This window comes from Psammomys obesus, unplaced genomic scaffold (genome assembly GCF_907164565.1).
Source record: "Psammomys obesus unplaced genomic scaffold, mPsaObe1.curated_primary_1811, whole genome shotgun sequence".
NCBI classification, from domain to species: domain Eukaryota; kingdom Metazoa; phylum Chordata; class Mammalia; order Rodentia; family Muridae; genus Psammomys; species Psammomys obesus.
The window spans coordinates 8,719,997-8,740,263 of record NW_026587759.1 but is presented as its reverse complement, the minus strand read 5'-3'; the positions used below and the strand labels follow the sequence as shown (position 1 = coordinate 8,740,263).

At 36.2% G+C, this 20,267-nt stretch overlaps 1 protein-coding gene across 4 annotated transcripts in view; it reads right to left on the bottom strand.

Annotated features, from left to right (window-relative positions):
• The window catches only part of Mef2c (myocyte enhancer factor 2C), a 149,673-nt gene that overhangs the window by 95,807 nt on the left and 33,599 nt on the right, over window positions 1–20,267 (bottom strand). For 3 of the 4 annotated variants that reach the window (XM_055604052.1, XM_055604051.1, XM_055604053.1), the window contains exon 2: window positions 2,450–2,645. In XM_055604052.1, the coding sequence (XP_055460027.1) occupies window positions 2,450–2,503 (54 nt within the window). In that variant the 5' untranslated portion in view covers window positions 2,504–2,645. The remainder of the gene's footprint in view (window positions 1–2,449; window positions 2,646–20,267) is intronic. The other variant, XM_055604050.1, reaches the window with a different exon arrangement.

Below are 20,267 nucleotides of genomic sequence, written 5' to 3'. Positions count from 1 at the left end.
AGGTAGAAATCAGTGTAAACTGCTATTCTGTCTGAAGATAGTTTTATATTTCTGAAATATAATGTATTAATAAGTTCTGTGGCATTTCAGGGCTCACTTTGGGTTAGTGGTTCTTTTTCTGCAGAAGCCCATATTATTCTGTATGTGGTCAAATACACAAATGCAAAGGCAGAAAAAAAAAACTGTGTTCACTGCTTTTAAGAAGAAACAGCAGAGAGCCTCCGTGTGAGGTCCTACTAGGCCACCCCGGTGGAGCAGCTTCAGAAAGAGTGAAGCTGCTGACATTTTTCTTTTCAACATGTGAACACATAATTTAAAAGATGCCCAGGTTAGGGGCTCCTCCACACACTTGCTGGTTTTGATTATCAGAAGTGACCTATATACGTTGTGCCCTTTTCCAAGTGGCTCTTTGGACCACTCGCACAGAAAATGAGATGTAAGCAACACAAACATTACCATGGCTTATAGCTCTTTAAAACTGTCAATAGTCATCTTATGCAACCACCAAAAACATACTTAAACCACAGACATACTACAGTTACTAATTTACTTTAGTGGTGTTGAATTAAAAGGCCTACTGTATGAACAGACTGAGAAAAACAATAAATTGATTCTAAATCCTACACAATAAAATGAAGGAATTAATCCTTAGCACTTTTTAAAAAGTCAAAGTTGGTTGAATTTAAATACTTTTCCCACTTTCTAAAATTTATTATGACTTCTAATATAGGTTAGAATATCTACAATCATAGATCAATACAACTATATGAAAACATTTAAACTTGCTCTGGCAATATAGTATAATGTGACAATTCTTGTATTTTTATGGATGTTTGGTTTCGTTAAAAAGCACAGGAAAATTCCACACAAGCCAAACCCCACAAATTTTCTTCTTTCTTTGTAAGTAAAAAGAAGATATAACGAATCTCACAAAGTTAAAAAAAAATAGATCATATTATCAATATGAACTACAAACTTCAATTCATGTGTTTTTTTATATATTGTGTTCCAAATAACAAGACCTCCACAGTCAATCGTATGTAATATTCAACATTTCAGTTTTAATTTCAATTTCAAGCTATATGTGGATAAAAAATATTTGTTAAATACTAACATGAATACTGCTTTTTGTCTTGGCCTACAGCAACAGACAATCTGTATGAAAGCATTTATGGAATCCCTATGAACCTTGTGTTTATTTTTCATCATTTAACTCAGTGTTAATCTCAAAGTAATCCAAGTTCTGTGGGCCTTAGAAGACATACTAGTTTAAGAAAAAGCATAATTTTAAGAAAAACCTAGACAAATCTTCCTAGTTTTTAGAAGCTCACTGGCTTTTTGTAAGGAGCCATAGAGATGATGGAATAAATAATTATTCCAATTTATTATAACCTATAAGTGTAAAAAGCATTGTGTTTTAAAACTGAATTTATTCTCATGTTACAGGGGGGGTAAAAAGGGACCTAATGAAAGGTGGGTGTCTTTTGGGGGAGAGTTGGAGCACGGTGATCCATTGCCGAGGCTAGATTTAGTATTCTATATATGATAAATGGGCAGGAGGAAGAACTCTATCCTCTCTTAGGGCCAAGGAACAGATTCCATTGTCTGCATGCTGCTGTGGGTATCCAAGAACACTATGATTCCTCTCAAGGACTGCCATCTGATACTCAAAAATAGGATGTGTCAAGACCACCTAGCCACCTTCATGTAGCTCAACTACACTTCCCAGAGTAAAGAAAGTAAGTCAGACTTCAGACACTCATGAGATGAACAGGTCTTTAATGGAGACCAAACATCTATTATAAGATGTCTTAAAAACATGTCTATTATAGACATTATCACTGGAGTTGTAGGAAAAGGAAGAATGATACTGTTTATAAAATTCAGAATTTAGAGAAAATAATGAGTTAACGGAAAGTTTTTGTCTATATGTTTTATGCAACTAGTATCTCATGTGAGTATTGCATTGTTGTTGTTTCTGTCAGTCACGTCTATGAACCTTTGGATTTACTTCAACTCTCCTTTGTGGTGGGAAGAAATCAAGCCAGTTTACACAGAGGATATTTAAGCTATATTATGAACTTTTAAATGGATGACCACAAAAGGCCCAGTTCTCATGAATGGAAGAATATCTTTGTTTGATGATGCCTGCAGTGTAGCAATTCTATGCTTATTAACTTGTAGTTATTAAGCTATTCATGTCATACAAAACCAGTTTCCATTTCAAAGTCTTGAAGCAGCAAAAAGAATCAAGCATCCTTAAAGCATATTTCTAACAGTGAAAGTGATTTTTCTTTTCCCTGCTTTGTTTAAAAGAGATGAAAATCAACAGCTATACCGAATATATTGAGCTCTCATAATATCTTGACAGATGTTTACAAGTGCAAGAAGTTTTTGGCACCTTGAGGACATGAGTGGAAAGGATGCAAAGGGACACCGACTCACTCACCTGCCTGTTGCGCTCATCCATAATCCTCGTGATCTGAATCTTTTTTCTCCCCATAGTCCCCGTGTTTCTTCTCTCTCTCGTCCCGGAAATTATGTATTTTTTCCTTCCTTTCCTTTCTCTTTCTTGTTTCCTTCAAACACGTTTCCTTCTTCAGCACGTGCACAGCTCAGTTCTCAAATTCCTGCATTCGTTCCTGCTGAACAGAAGCAAAACTTAAACAATACTTCCACAGCAAGCCAGTTTCCTAAGAACTATTCATCAAGGAAATAAACTTCACCAAACAGTAACATGGAAAAAAATAGCTATGTGTTAAAATCACATGGTACATCACACTCAGGAGCACACAGGGGTGGCTTCTTTTATAATTAAAATAGCATCATAAGTAATTTAAGAAATCATTTAAAAGATGAAAACTCTGTTTTAAAACCCAACACTTGAAATGTACTGTATTTTTTGTAAGGAGCCTCTCAATATTTTTAAATGAAATTAGGTGACAATTTTCATCCTTCTGTTATGAAAAATTACCTAAATCAGAGAGTTAATGAACCTTTATATACCTGTGTATGCTAAGTAGGGCATCTAATTCATTTCTGAATGGAAAACAATCTCATGTTTTGACAGCAGTGGTGATAACGTCCCTGGTTATGCAAATAGGATGGAGGATTATGAAAGTGCTCTTTGATATGTGTAAATGTCACCTAATTTAAAACTAAATCCCTTAATCTTATTTTAAGAAGATCAGGGCTAGAAGAACACAGGAAAAAGTAATATGGGATGTTTTATCTTATGTTGAAGCAGCAGTTAGCAGTGAGAGCATTTCCTCTTGGAAGCCCTTAAACTGCCCGTTAAAACAATACTCAGAAATGATGGTCACTGATAAGAAATAAGTGGTGCAAAAAATTAAGGTTATTATCTCATTTGTAACTATATACTTTTTAATAATAGACCACTAGCTCTCTAAATTTAAATGCTTAAAAGAGACATATCATATCTCCTTAGGGAGTCAGACAAAAATTACAGAAGCTTCATATTATATACCAGAGAGCTCTAGGTCACGAATTAAAATTAAAATAATGATTATCAATTACATGGCAAACCCAAAGAGCACAGAATATAAAAAGCCTATATTTTACTCTGTTTAAAATTATATCTAAAAATATTTGCACATGATGAAAGTGACTTGCAGTGAGGTAGAAACTAACTAGGAAGTGTTCCTATACTTGCTTCATTTGCACGCAGTGGCTTCAGTTATTCTGTTTTCTTTTATCAGTGGATACAACTACTTTACACACTGCTCAGAATTTCCCTGTTGACTCTGGTTAGTCTCTGACAGTGGACCTGAAAAATTCCCACATGTATTATGTAACGCTAAGCCACTGTCCTGACTACTTAATAGATTATTTGGCTCTAGTTCAAGGTTCTTAGAACAGGAAAGGCTGTTAGATACCTGCTCTAATCCTCATCTGCCTTTAAATTTCTTTATTCTTAGTCATCTTGAGTCAATTTTTTAAAAATATCAGTTTAGGTAATTATCTAATTGCAGAGGCTATTATAATATAATTAATTTTGGTGGATTAAGCACTGCTTAATCACTAAGACTATCCAGTCTCCTTTACCTAGTGTCTTTCTCCTAAATGGCACCTTGGTTCAGCCTCATGGCATACATCATGATTACACTGTGCTGATCAAAGACAACTCCAGCCACAGTTTTCAATGTTAACAGCAGTTCCAAAGTTTTCAAGTTATGTAAACAACACACCTGACTAAGTCAGACACTCACAACCAAAAGCTCCTGCTATGAGACACCAAGATCACATACATAAAGAATTCGCAAATCACAATACATCATGTATTCAACAATGTGAAACAGTCTACTCATTTAGTCTTAGAAATTGACTTAAATATCACACAAGTGGGAATCTTTTCTGCATTTCCTATAGTCTTACCTAAGAAGCAAGCAGCAGTCCAGAATATTTCCCATGCATGTGCAAGACCCCAAAGAGACAAGCAGGCTTCCTCCACCACAGAAAAAAAACAATCCATGAACCTCAGTCAAAGCACATGGCAGTATCTCCCTTCCTCTCTCTTAGCTGAGGCCGGTAGCACGATCGGCTTACCAGACTATGCCTGCCTAAGCGCTTACTGACTTTCAGTGGAAGGTCAGGGCAAACAGATTAGGGTTCAGCAGCTTGGCCAGGAGGAGGACACTGTCTACAGATCTTGATTTAAAATGCATATAACCATGCAAGTGCGGAGAGACCGAGTGAGCTCCTGGCCACCTACATCACTCCCTGACATTTGTCAACTTTGATATAAGACCCTATTTAGAAGAAGCTGCATAAAGTATTTGTTTGTTTATTAATCCTCAAACACAATGGGAATATTTTTTTCTAGAAATATATATGCAATTGTATTAGCATGCTTATCTGTGCAAGTTTACTCTTGTACACATGAAATGAGTAGTGAGTGAGAATGCCCTTGAAATTACTCTCCTTTTCAAAATATGCCAGTTAGTGGAGAGAGATGAAAATTTAAACCTAATTTGACTTTTGTTTTGTTTTCTGCATAAGGACAATGTTCAGGTCAGTAACTGAAGTGTTGCTTTCTGAGCATTCAGAAAATGCAGAATCTTATGAAGTCCCCACGCAGACTAGCAGGACAACAACGATGTGACAATTTGTGAAAGCTCTTCCTATATTTCAAGGCTATCAGTAAATTTCAAAGAATTAGGAAAGTCAGCACCAGTGCAAAACTTTTTAAATTTTTCTAATTTTCTTAGTGTAACTATTTTTATACAAATACTGTAAGTTTTAATTTTTAGGAGGGCTAAGGAAAGAGATTATTATTACCATAATAACCTATTAGGCTGTCTCATAGGTATGTGAAAAAAGAATATTAGTAATTAAACTACACATAGTTTCATTCACACTGAGAGCTTTCATTATATGTAAAATACCAAGTCTAGGCTGGACACTATAGTTTTCACATGAAGGATGCATTCTTGGAAAATGACAGTTACGTGTAAACAATCAAATCAGTCTGTTTACTAAAAGGGGAACTTCAGAATGGCAGGCTTCTGGTCACTTTGAGTTTGGCATAGGCACACAGATGAAGGCAATGTGTTTTGAGACCCACGTGCAGTGAAGACTTTCTTCTAAAAGACCATTCTCCTTACAGGTTCCCTCCTTAACAAACAGGCTGGCATGACTGACATACATCTCCCCCTCCCTTCTCCCACTCTTTCTTACCCTCTTCCTCCCTCCTTCCCTTCAGCAAATCCCTCCCAGGCACAGAGAAGAATCTTGACAGAATGGCAGGAAACACGCACAGACTGGCCAGGGAAGGATGTGATGTCAGCAACCGCGAACAATAAAAGGTGTAAAGGTGCTTCCTTCCCTAAACTGCTCCACAAATGTAAAATGGGAACCAAAACTCTCCACTTCCTTCTCTGAGCAGAGCTGGCTGAGAGTGGTAGCATGTCCCACAGTGGCTCACACAAAGGACAGTGAGGGAAACGGCAGACTGGAGGCATAAAGTTTCTAATTTCTGTCTTCCAATCACCTGAGAAAAAGCCATTCCAGTTCTGTGTTATTCTTTTGTTATGATCACCTTACGATATAAATACGAAAAAACAAATAGACCAAAATTGATTTGGGTGAAGTAGCTGATACCTCTCCATCACCATCTAGCAGGCCTCATCAAAATTATATTATCCAGTATGGCATCACGTACTTTGATGCAAATGAAGATTTCTATACAAGCAAAGAAAACACGTGAAATTGTAACTTCCAGAAAAGAACTGAATCATGATGGCAGCAAACAAATGTTTATTAGTAATATACGTTGACTGCTTATTTAGTCCCACATTGCAGAGCAAGTAATGAAACTCTCAAGGTTCCTTTAAAAATTCAATTAGGAAGCAAAGTTACTAACACAAACTTTCATTCTATGGTAAAACTATTTTCATCTCATCACTGCTTGGCTCTTTCTAAAATGGAAATGGCAGTCTACCCTAAAGTTTCTGTAGGAAGAAAACCACATAGCAACTGGATCTGAGTCATCATCAAATTTCAATAGTCTTCCCACAACACTTTGATTTAGAAATTAAACATAACCTTCAGTTGCGTGTTTTGATCGTAGAGTGAGACTCCCATGCCACATTAAAAGATGTGGGATGAAATTAATTCTCTGTTGCTAAAATTACTTTGCAAAGTATGTATTTTGTTCCAATAAGTACAGTGCAGTCACTTAAATAAAAACAGCCTAACAAGGCTAAAACATTAGAAAATGTAATGTCAGTTTGCAAGAAAAGAATTCTGGATTTCCTTCATTTGGAATGGCAAATAGCATTTTCTCTAATGCACATTTGCAGCACCGTAAGCATCCTCAGAAAACCCTGTTTTGTAAAACTTAAGGCTGTAAATTAGGCACACTGTATTACACAAGAAATAGTATTGTTAAATAGATGAAAGCCCCAGCTACAGTAAGAGGCAAGAATGATACATGCCCTGTCTCTGAAAGCCTGTGTTTGTTACTGATTCAAGCCACTCAGTCATTCACTACTTTTTCAAGTGGAAAGCTTTGCTCGTTACTTGCATTTAGATACATTAAACTTTCTACTTTATGGTTTGTTTGAAAGACATATGAGGCGTGCAATTATGCTTTGGTTAAAAAAAAAAAAACAACTAGCAGAACATACCTATTTCCCCTTAAGAGCTTCAAATGAAATAACCCAATTATTATTCTTAGCAGTGCTTGACAGTGTGATGAGAAGTATTTCTCTGGTCCTAAAAAAAAATCACTTCATTTTTCGTTATGTTTACCATATATTTTACAGAATAGCGTGCAGCTAATTTTAAAGTCATATAACCGAGGCTCATCTTGAGAGTATGAAAGGGCTATTCCTTTCCACTAGATAAATATCACTGGGACAAACATTCATTTCCCAATTGATTGAATTTAATATCAGTATGCTATATTTGAAATCATCTCCAAATCTCAGTATCATAGTGTTAATACATACAAAAAGCAAATACAGTTGGCTTAAAAAACATTCTTACTCCTTTGTCCTTCTTCCTACCACAGGACATTTGCTTTGCAATTCCTTTTGTTTGGAATGCTCCCTCCCTTCTGTGTGAACTCAGCTTCTTCCTTCTGTATCAGTTCATCCTAAGGAAGCACTTCCCCTAGATAGCTCTCAAAGCACTGAGTCCTAGCACTCACCACAGAGATAAATCAAATGCCATGTCTGCAGTCTGGGCATCAGGTAGGAAGTGGAACTAATAAATGCCAGTTTATTAACTGACCTTTATATGCCAAGGTTTGTATCTCTTGTCTGAGGTATTTAGTAGCTATTTTTTTATAACTAGTACTAAAACTTTTTCTCATGTTTTGCTTATACAGAAACAAGCTGGTGACCTTGGTTAATCCTTTATCATGCTGTACAGTATCTCATAGGTAGAATACAAATAATTCATTTAGAAGTAAAAGCAGTATGAGTCTGTGTATTAGGAAGATGGAGATACTTAGACACCAGGTAACTGCAGCTCAATTATCAAATCCCTCACTTAGAGTTTTCATGTCCTACTTCAAACTGGGAAATATGTTTTCATTTGCAAGATGGTTACAGCCTCATTAAATATGACACTATAAGAAGCGTAGGGTGTGGAGTGGTGCCAGGACCATGGATTACCGACACTTGTAAGTTGTTTTTCATGTATAAGTTATGCAGTAAGGTTATAGTAAGACAACAACGTTATCCCTATATATACAGCATGGAGACTTCGCTTCACATCGTTCACTTACATTGTTAACAACAATCATTAGATGAAGGAAAATGTACAGTGTCATACAAATTGAGCTCTTTTCTCTTAACCATCAGCCATGGAAGAGCTTCGGGCTGTAATAGTAGAAATAACTAGGGAAATACATCAATTTTCCAGTGACCACAGCTGCTGAAAACCCTATGTGAGCGCTTCTAGTCCTACTTCAGTATCTTTCCCCAAGGACAAAAGGAGATGAAATGTATGTCAGAAATATAATAAGGCTAAAATGAACCTCATTTTGAAAAATTAATTAATAAGTGGGCCCAACCTGCTGCTATCACTTACAAAAATCATCGTATTTACACAACTCCAGAATTAAACAGCAGCACACCTCCAGACTGCATAGCATTCCGAACAGTTTGACAAACTTAAGGAAACACAGCTTCCCAGTCATAGTTATCCATGCCATAGTCTGCCTTGGACATTTTCCCCCACTGTAGTTAAAATGGCATCCTGCATTCTCCAAGCCAAAATAAACTCCAAATGGTCTAAATATGTCAAAAGCCTCATAGTCCTCAATGACACGAGAGTTTTTAGTATTTCTGTATCAGATTCAATAGTTGATGCAGGCTTCTATCAGGACTTTTTTCCTAAACTTTCCCAGCAGGGCCACCACATGACTTCAGGGTCACTTAGGACCCTGGCAAGGTTTCCCAGGAAGGTAAGGCTGGATTGTCTTTAGCACAAAGCTGGAGCTACTATGTAGCATCACACGTTAGGTTCTGCACCCCAGCTGTAACCACTCAAAAACACATGCAGCTGCATTTTTTACTGCTGTTACCGAACAAAGCAAGTTAAGCACCATACACCACCAGCAGTGAGACTAAACTGTCGGCTTCCAAAGCCAGCTCAGTTCCAAGCAGGGACATGTTGCTACCATATATTTTCATCTTATTAGGGCAAAATCAAATTCCAAAGCATCTTATATTCTTTTAAAAATTATTGTTTTTCTCAGTATTTTCTGTATTACATTTACTGATTAAAATGGAAATATTCGGTGTTTTTTCTTGGAGGCTTGTATGTGTTGGGCCCTTTTTTTTTCAGATTTATTGATGTGTGTGTGTGAGTATGAGTGTGTGCAGAATGTGGAAGAACAGGTTAGTCTTATAAAAGATGTATATAAAGCAGTGAGTGCATTTTAAGATATCTGAGTAATCTCACCAGTAAATAACCAGTAAATAATCAGACATGAATGATTAATCAATATTCTAAGTGGAGATCATATTTCCTTACATTAAATAATCAAACTCATGTCATTAATGTTTACAGTCTTCAAACTGCCATAAGATCCCTTAATAATATAGATATTTGTAATAATATTATATATGGCTCAATATGGAGTTCAGTGATTCATCAATTTTCTTCATCTCCTTTACAGCATCCTAATCAACCTAATTAAGGTTTTGCTCATCTGAAACGCCCAATGACAATTTGTTTAGCTCTACCCCATTGTGGTCTTCTATTAAATCTGATCTTCTGACAGCAATCATTAAATGATCCCAACTGGCCCCAATTAAGCCACACTGCTCATGGGCTTCCTTACAGGCAAGTGCCAAGCTCTCTGTTTCATTTACACATTGTTCTTTATGTTGGTTTACTTCTTAAAGCCAATTAAGTATGTGTCTTATCAAGTGGAACTGAATTTCCTTGTGCAAGCTGGCTCCAGACAGAGCATGCAGATTGACTCTGCAGTCCTACTACCGCAGGACCACACAGGGCTTGCAAGGCCAATCTTCCTAGATGTGGTAGCATTACTGATAATGACACTTTGAAATTATTTACTTGTGCTGAAGATTATGCCCCACCCACATTCTAAAATCAATTATAGCTTTTCATGGTATCTGTATTTGGAAGTTGGGGTTTACTCTATTTTTAAACATTTAATTTTTTTTCTCCTATTTCTTTATTTTTAAAGCAATGACAAACACTTTTGAAGTTAACCTTTCCTACCTTAATTTCTTCGCATACACTCAGTTGTAAGCCCTGTAATGATGTACTCAGGCCTTCCTGTGAGTGCAGGTAGCCTCAGGATTTAGAGCTCATTGGCTGTGCATTACCCCAGGGAAAGAGTTGATTAAAAACAGCCTCCTGAGGAGAACAGTGCCTATTCACATCTGGCTCTTTTAACATCTGGCTCATCTTATCTAAACTCCTGATGCCGACATGGAAATCAACCTCTGGCTTTGGCTTGGAGAACTGCAGTTCATCTGGAGCCCTTTCTGTGACATGTTGAGGCAGAAACAGTTAAATGAATTCCAATGCTACTGATGTTTGGTGCAGGCACTGAAGACCTTAATCAATTACCTTGACTAATTTCCCATGATTGTAGACAAATGCATGGCATTTTTGTATCTGTTCTAATTATAGCTATCACTGATCATCTGTTAGTATTTGATACAGGCTATCTGTCACAGCTTTCAGAGCAGATGGATTAGAACATTTCTGTTCATGTGAATCATACATTATAAGTTGACACTAGAAAGAGAACTCGAAAGGCTGTTATACATCTTAGAAGGACAGTAACCTTGATGAACATGTCTTGTTTTTATTACTTGACTGATAATATAATGTTGAAGAAAAAAATAATGAACAGCAGAATTTTTAACATCCCAATATATGTGTCCACACCTAGAAAGGCACTTACATACAATTTATTTATAAGAGCTGTAAGCCTACCTCATCATCCTCTCATATAACTTACTTACATCAAAAGAGGAACATTCAAAATGTCTGTTACAAAATGCTGCTGATGTTGAAAACACTAGTCAAATTTACAACTGACTGACTGAAAATGTGTAATAAATGTTCTGAAATTTCGGTAAAGCAAAACAGACACTGGGATGTTGTATTATGAAACAGTCTTCACTGTATTATAGTAATCTCCAGTAAGATTTTATGTTAATTTTAGAGCATGTGTCTGCTAAAAAGGGCAAACCCTGCAACAGATTTAGTACAAAGAAGCTGAAAATATCCTGTGGAAAAAAAATCTGTAGCAAAATCAGCCAGCACCAATCCTGCCATTACTCAGCATTGCAGTGACGTGCGGATGTTTGTAGTGGTTTGAGGAGCCAGCAGGGGTGGAAACTTGACGTACTCGACTCCAACATGATTGCAATTGAACCTCATCAAAGTAAGAGCTCATAATTTGTCACAGAAAACAGCCAATTAACATATGTTAGAAAAAGGCTTCATAAAGATAATATATGATTAAAGACCCAGTGCAGCTGTTGAAAATCAAAACTATGCATTTAAAAAAGAAATCTCAGCCCAAGCTTCCGTATGGTTAAACTGATAATGGCTACTATGATTTTTTTTTTTCAAAGTAGAAAAATATAATTACAGTACTTCTTATAAGTTTAGGGTTGTGGCAAGGGAGAGCTGGGTACCGTGGCAGTATTTACCACGCCTTAGTCAGTTCTATAAATAGTTGTAGCCCTTGCCAAAACTGTGTAGTTACTTTGTTATAGGGCTATTTTAAAACACAGACCTTCATTGTGAGCTAAATGGCCTTCAGGATGCACTTTGTAGTTACTGCATTCCTCTCAAAACTGTATCCTTCCTTTATCTGTGTGAAACTCCAGGGCAACCAGACTCTCTGCACTGCAAACATGCGAGGGCTGTGTAATACACGGATTTAACACTACACAATGTTTGTCAGTGAGGCTGGGGGTGCTCAGCAAGGGCACTAGCAAACTTCAGAAATGAGATTAAGGTGCAGCAAGCATAGAAACCTTCCCGAAGGATGGAGAGCCCGCTCTCAGCCATCAATTTGGAGACAGCTCATTGCCGTAACTCAGTCGGTGCACTCTTATAGCACACTTATACTAGGCTTGAGCTTGAGTTACATTAAAAAAAAATCAAATTCTAGCATAATCATCATCATGCATGGAATACTGTGGGCCAAAATGATGGTGCTTAAAAATGCATTAAAATGTCTAATTGTTATTAACAGAGACCAACAGACATGAATCTTTATAGCTCAATGCCAGTGATATCACTGGGAATGCAACAAAGGAGGTTGGGGATCCATGAAATTTATACACTTTTACTGGGAAAAAATGTCAATGCACAAGCCTAATCATTATGATGATTTAGATAGAGAACTTCTATGAAAAAAAAATACCATAGTACAGCAGGCTGGGGGATGAGTTGGTACAGAAGGGAGGAGGTGGGCACGTATTGAATAGCCTAATAGGGCAGTGTTACTTCAGAAGACATAGGGAAGATGTAAACCACTTGGAAAGAGGTTTATATAACAATGGACACACCTGTTTTCTCTTGTCACAGGTGTGGCAAACTTAGTCAAATTATAATCTCCTAGCCCTTGGTACCCTCATCTAAAAAGTGGGAATAGTGATATATTCATTCTATTATGCAAAATAGAACCACACTCATTTGTAAAAATCCATTTGAATGAAATTCAGTTTAATAAATGTTTTTTATACTTCCTTTTATTACTGTGATATATAATTTTAAAATACACAATACTTTAAAGCACCGAGAAACAGTGTGAAGTCAAAGGTCCTCTAAATTGACATTAATTGAATTCAATGACACTTCTTTCCTCAATGTGCAGTTATTTTATGAAAACACTGTCAACTGGTTGAAATTGTTCCTGGGAGCATTCATTCATTTTTTCAGTTGTAAGCTTAGATAGCACCCCAAACAGTCTGACAATATACTCAAGCTTTCTACAAATACAAATCACAGTATTGTATAAGAATCTGCTTTTCTTGTGAGTAAATAGTCTTACAACATCGCCAGTGTAACCTAGTCATTGGCTCAGCTGATTCATTTTCTCTCTCAAAAGATATAATATTGATGCAATCACCAGTTTTGATTAAGATCTCAGTAATATCTTAAAATCCCAGTGTCTCCTGTATTAGAAATACTCATGTATTTTTGGGTAGTCCATTTAATGAGAGATATTACATAGCCTAAAGCCAAACAGATTAATTTCCAACTGAAAATGAAAAGACAAGTTGAAGTACCCACTACTTTTAAAATCAAAGCATTTTAATAGGAAAAAACCAATTGAAGGATATCTTGGTAAGTATGCAGTTAGAGTGAAAGAAAACTGATTCACTTTAATTTAGAAAATTGTGACATAGCTATGCCTAAGAAAGAAGTACGCAATGTTAAGGGATTGAGACAAAGTTTTCCTCTGCAGTGTAACTTTAAAGAAAGTAAGGTATACATTTTCACTGTTCTTCCTGTCTCAATTTTTGGAATTAGTTGTACAAACTTTATCCTCTATACTAGGCTACCTTCTTTTTCTTTCTTATCCCACAATCATAATGAGTTTCAAACAAAATTATACAGTTTGCCATGTAGCCTAAATTAACACTTATTTATAAGGTCGAGAGTCCTAAAGAAGAATGACCAACTTAGATTTCTTAAGTGACAAAACTGCATTTTTCTTTCCTCCCAAATCATAAAATATCTTATTTTTTACAGTAAAACTTACAACATGTAACTTTTTTCTTAACGCTAACTAACTTAAAGATGTTTTACATTGCATTTTCTCTTCTCTATCTACGCAAATGATCTTTATAGTTCATCTCCGTCCACACCCAGCCAAAGGAAACAGGAGTGCAAAGGAGTTTCTTCTCTTACTTGTAGCACTCCCACTCCAGTTTTTCTTTCTTTCTTTTTTTTTTTTTCATTCCCTCACCTTTCTTTATCTCCTTTTGTACATATTTAGCACTGAGGGGATACGGCAAGTGAAACTGTCAAAGAGCTAGGAACAGCAGGGCCCTCAGACAAGCAAAATGCATCCTCTACGATATCCAGGCAAGGGGAGGGCAAGCAGTGCGCGGGCCTGGGCTGAGACTGCTCCCTGAGGCCAAGGCCTGGCAGGAGGTTCCTTTATCTCTGCATGTCTACACATTCTGTTCAGGGCTGTTTTCAAGGATAGACCATGCCATCCTTGGCAGATAACACTAAATGGAAAGCATTACAGGACTTCCCCTATAGAAAAGTCTGTTAGTAAAGATCAGAAATTACTAAACTCAGTTGTTATTTCAGCCTTTTTCTCTCTAATTTGGAAATTAAAAGAAAATACTCATGGATTAGGCAAAGCTGTGAGTGACTCTCCCTAGAGATTCTACCAAATTTACATTCACTTCCCAAAGTAGATTCCAAAGATAACTATCCAGTAGCTGTATGTCCTGTCTAATTTCTCTGTCCTGAATCCCAGAGTATAGACCATTTTCCAATTTATTTGGGTGATCCTCTGATAACCCTTCCCTACAGAAAAAGGCACGTTTCCACCCTGTAAAACTGAAAAATGCCACAAATTAATACTCAGCTCAAGGACAGCATAATAGTCTTTATCAAGGTAAAGAATGGGAGAATCATTATTCTAGTTAAAAAAAAAAAAAAAAAAAAAAAAGCACTAGGAAATAGCTGCTTATTTTAACCAAAAGTGTAAATAGATACTTAGCAATCAAAGAATATGATTTGTCCCTGAAGCCCGAAGAGCTGAAGACAATGACGAGGTAGAATCAAGGGAAGGCAAGGCTAATTCTAGAGCTCATGTGGCTTCTGCTACCCATTGGTCTATTAGACAAGCAGGAACTTCAAGTATCATTTTCTAGTGGCACACAAGCCAAGCTAAGTTCAATTTCTAAGATGCTTTTCAAGTTCCTAAGTGTTATAAATTAAAAAACAGTGTAAAATATGACATTGAGATGGCCCCTAAAATGGTAGAAGACAATAAGATTTAATTTCTGAACAAATCTCTATTTTCTACCCTTACTCTCTTCTAATCACTGTCAGCCATACAGTCTTCTATTTGCAAGTTGCTACCTCCAAATTCATACATTTACCCATTTCTTCAGTATTCTATGTGTTTGAGAGCTCTGAGTCTAATATGGATTTCTAGCACTTTTAGAGTAACATTATTTTAGAAGTAATTGTATGGCTATCAGCTTTATAATACATATACTTAATATATAATGTTTTCTTAATTTTTTGGCAGGGAGGGTTTCTGTGTGTAGCCCTGGTTCTCCTGGAACTCACTATGTAGGTCAGCTGGCCTTGAACTCAGAGATCTGTCTGCCTTTGCCTCCCCACCCCTGAATGCTGGGATTAAATATATGTAATACAATAAAATGTACTTTGGAGAAAATGTTTTTGAGCTATTGAAATACCACAATATTTCACAATATTTTGTGCGTCATAGACGTTTACTGCTCACAGTACATTATATAGTCTTCTGTTATCAGGGCCCATCGAGAAGGAGAGAGCAAGATTTTGTATATTTTCAGCATTTATCAGCTTTTTTCCTATTTTCAGAGGCAGACTACTACAAGTGGTAGACAGAATAAATACATCATATTCATTCATATACTTACACGTGTTTTTGTACTAATTAAAGATGATAGTGGGCTAAGGCCATTGAAAAACTCCATAGATGGTATATTATATCCAAGGTTGAATTTAACGTAAGATGTCAATTGAAAGATCAAAATGGCCGCCTTTTCACTCCATGCACTCTAAAGCAGCTCTCAGTAAACAAGAGATCTTTATAGTTCCAGATTGGAAAAAAAAAAAAAAGGCCAAGTGGCAAATACTGCCATTTAAAGTAAAAGAAACCTAGGAATAATTTGTGTTTACATCAGTGTCCCTGGCCTATCAGTGAATTTAGTAACAAAAGTGTTTCAGAAACATAAACATTGACAAATTAATTACCCTTAGACACTAGAAACAGACATTGCCATGAAGTAACTAGTTGACATAGTAGTTAATTGGACACATCCCTGAGGATTCTAAAATTCAGGATTACAGAAAGGGTTTATCTTTTCTGTTTTCAACTACAGAAAAACAATATGGTAATGCTTATAAATTTCTTTGTAAGAATTAGTTGATATCAATATTTCCTAAATTACCAGGGAGAATTTCAAAACAGGAATTTCTTTTGTTTTAAAATTGATCTTTACAAGAAGGAAAAATTTGCAAAGCAAGAAAAAGAAAAAGGTGGGAGAAGTGTCCTTTCTTCATAGTGGCAATAGATAGATCTGTATTTCCGTTCAGCCCAGGTGAACGTAGACATTCTGGGTATTAAAACTGGCAGTGGGGGGCGGGGTATCGGGAATATCATCTTTCCCACCTTCAGCTAATGTCACACAGAAATTATTTCACAAAGATTCCACCTCTCCTATTTTAAGGGCTTCCGGAAAAGGAGCAGCACAACCTTGCTCAGTAAACTATTTTCACATTTCACAGCTCTGACCCAGGAAATTCTTCCCGTCAGTTAATCCCTCACGGAATACTTTGCCTGTGCTCCTCCTCTCCGCCCCTGAGTGAGAGAGCTCAAGAGCAGGCAGGCCTTCCTTTCCCACACCTGCACGCTAGTTTTGACACCTATTCTTTCAATCCCTTCCTTACTTTAGTTTCTTTTCCCCCATTGTCAAAGCTCTTTCCTTTCAAATTATGTCCTTGTCTTTAGCTCTAGAATCCAAAAATATACATAGTCATAAAGAAAAAAAGTTTAAGCTGGGTGTGGTGGCGCATGCCTGTAATTCCAGCATTTCAGGGGGTGGAGGCTTGAAGTCTGCGGCCAGCTGAGGCCTCCCTGCCAGACTCTGCCTCAGCACTCCCCCGACTCACATGGTGAACAAACTGAAAGCATGTACTAATTGTCTCACCAACTTTAATTTTGAATTTTTTTCTCTTACCAGGCTTGTTTTCAGCCAGCTCCTCCCTTCTTATCTTTCAAAAGACCAACCGCACAGGATTTTTTAGCCATTTAAAGATACCCCCTAAAGTATTGATTTTACTATTTCTGTAGCTCCCATTAAAATCTGTGTGCTCGGGAGGGTATTTTTCCCCGCTGATGGATGAGTTTGTCATCCAAGACAAAATCAAGGATCTTGGAATACTAAGATTATATCTATTAATCCTCCTCTATATTTTATTATCAATAAAGAGAAAAATCTTCCCACTGTCCAGTTATTATTATAGGATGCTGTATGTGAGTTTCACACAGACTTAATTTAGATTTGGAAAGAAGTGAGCTACTGACTGTAGTTCTCAGTGTTATATTTCATTTTCTTGGAAAAAAAATTTACAAAAAGAAAAGAAACAGGATCCTTATTAGTTGTCTAGTGGATTTTATTTTAAAAAATTTCTTTCTGTAAATTTTTTTTGTAAACCAGGCTGGCCTGGAACGCACAGCAATCCACCTGGTCTGCCTCTCAGAGTGCTGAGATTACAGGTGTGTGCCACCATGCCTCGCTAAAATAAATAAATAATTAATTAATTAACATAAATTCTTAAGCTAGTAGCTTGTGGACTTGCAATAGCAACAATCCAAAATTCCAGCACTGAGATAAGCTTAACAAATCTGTCTGGGAGGAAAGATTTCCGTGCGATCTTCATTTCTTAATGTCACTTGCTTCTGAACACTCCTCACACTTACGTTAGATTTCATGTGGCCACAAGCAAGAGTTCATGTCACTGATCTATAAAGGTAAAACACAAACCAAACAACACTTTATTCATTCCTTAATTCAGTGACACTTTTAAAGTAATCGCTGTTCCAGGGACTGTTCTATGCAATAGGTGACAGACTGAAATGGCAAAGGTTTATGCTCTCAAGTAATTCACAGAATCCTTGTTCTACTTATGCTTCTTTTCCTCTCCATATTAAAAAGGGACAACAATTTGTATTGTTGGTATCTGGGGGAAACCAAGTACATTATTATTATTATTACTATTATTATTATTATTATTTAATATTCATTTCCCTTCTCTTTATCTGAACTTAAACTTTCACCATTTCTTAGAACGTTCATTTCCCCTCCATTTTAATTCCTGCCTTTCTCGCATTTCTTTTTTATTTTCAGTCTCCATTCAGATGCATCTCTAGTCATCCCAACAGTTTGCTTTTGATACAATCTATAGTGTTCTCTGGCCTCTTGTGGCATCCTTTTCATTCCACAGTAACTTTTCTGAGGGTGTCCTGTGATATTCCTAAATCATGTGAAGTCTGTTTGCTAAAATTCATCTTTTCTATAGCCAAATTCTTCAGATCTTTAACTTGTACTTGTACTTGAAGCCCAAAATATTGTGAATCCTGGGCTAATCACCAGGTTTGATCAAACAAACAAACAAGCTTACTATTTATAAAATATTACAGTATTATACATATATATTTGTATAATTATATTATGTATCATATAATATTTTATATAGTACAAAATATAAAACTATTTGTCTTGGCTTCACTGAGCCAAGAAAACTAAACCATGAAGAAAGGCGATTTGATTTCATGTTTCCTGGTGTTGTGAAACCGGCTGATTTGGGACAATAACATTTAGCTATTTCTATTACATTCAGATGAGAGCTAGTGATCAATGACTATCATGTAACAACAGACAATGGGTTGAAATGGAGTGGAATTTCAGACATCAATCATATAAAAATAAAGTAAAAGATACACAATGAGAAAAATCCTTTCTTGAGAATTTATGAATACAGAATAAGCTGTGAAATTACAGTAAATAAAGAAGTGGGAAAGACATTGATGATTTCTTTGTCACATTTCAGCTTTCATTAAATAAGTTGGAAAAATTCTCAGGAGGACAAAACAGTAAGATAAAACAGAAGATATCTGTGTAGCTAGGTGTTTTGCAGAATGCCAGATGTTTAGGTAAAAATTCCATATTATGTATGGGAGTCTTAAAATAATAATCAAATTTCAAAACGGTGATATTCGAAGTTAGGATCTCAACAGACTCCAATAAGTAAAGTTCACTTTACTTACTTTTCACCTTTTTAAGGCAGAGAAATGACATCTTACTTGTGGCTACATACATTAAAGAACATAATTGTATGAACCATATGAAATTAAGTGATACAATTTCCTGGATTTTTAAAGAGAGCGAATAGTATGGAATTAAGTGAAAAAAGTTTCCTGAATTATTAAAGTTTCTTTTCCTTTTCCAGTAGTCTTGAAATTATTGGTATGTACAGTACTGACAGGGAAGTCTCTGGACTGCAGTACACATGACATTTCTCACTATGGTCAATATCCATAGAATACAACATCCTTCACCGGTCCGGTGTAGAAGAGCAGGATGGAGACAAAGCATACCTAAAAATCAATTTCTGCTTGAAAATCAATTACTGGGCAGAATTTTATGAAACAAAATTAAATTACATTTAAACACGTGATTTTCATAATTCTGAAATTCATTTTGCAAATTTAATGCTTTTCTAAGACTCAGTTTCTCTATCACTAGTTATGAGATATTAACTAAGTAATATACATGTTTCCAAGTAAAGATTCCATGATGCCAAATAACCACATCTTTCTGCGCCAGACTATTACATTAAGAAATCCAAGTTCAGATTAAGAATACAGTGAAGAAAGAAGAATACAATTTGGCATATCTGTATGCCAATTTGAGCTTGACAGCTTATTTTTGAGAAACAATTGTTCTTCTTCTTGGTTGTAGTGTTTACACTGAATAAGCTTATCCTTGGGACACTCTTTTTATTACGTCAGTTAGATACAGTATCAGACAAAATCTCACACTATTGAGCATATTTCCATCGAGGAAACAGAAACACAGAAAAACAAAACATACAACCTGTCCAACTTTTCACCACAAAAAATACTAAGAATTGGCTCTTTAGATGGCAGAGGCTGGCTCCAGGTTCTCAGGTGTCCTTCGCTATACTGCCGCCAGTCAGTAGAACGGGTATTGTTCTGAAGAAAAATTTTCATGATGTTGTACTTAAAACTTATGCGTCAAAGGTCTCAGTCAGATAAAAGTGATGGATACCAAATATCAATCTATGCTTTATGTTTCTATCCAAATAGAAAAGTGTGGAAGCAAGCTCTCCATAGACAGAAGGCTTTTTACTTAGTTTCTTTTTTGACATATTTTTGAAATTGGATTCAACTCCTGCCTTATATTTATTTTTAAAGACAAAACACACACACACACACACACACACACACACACACACACACACACACA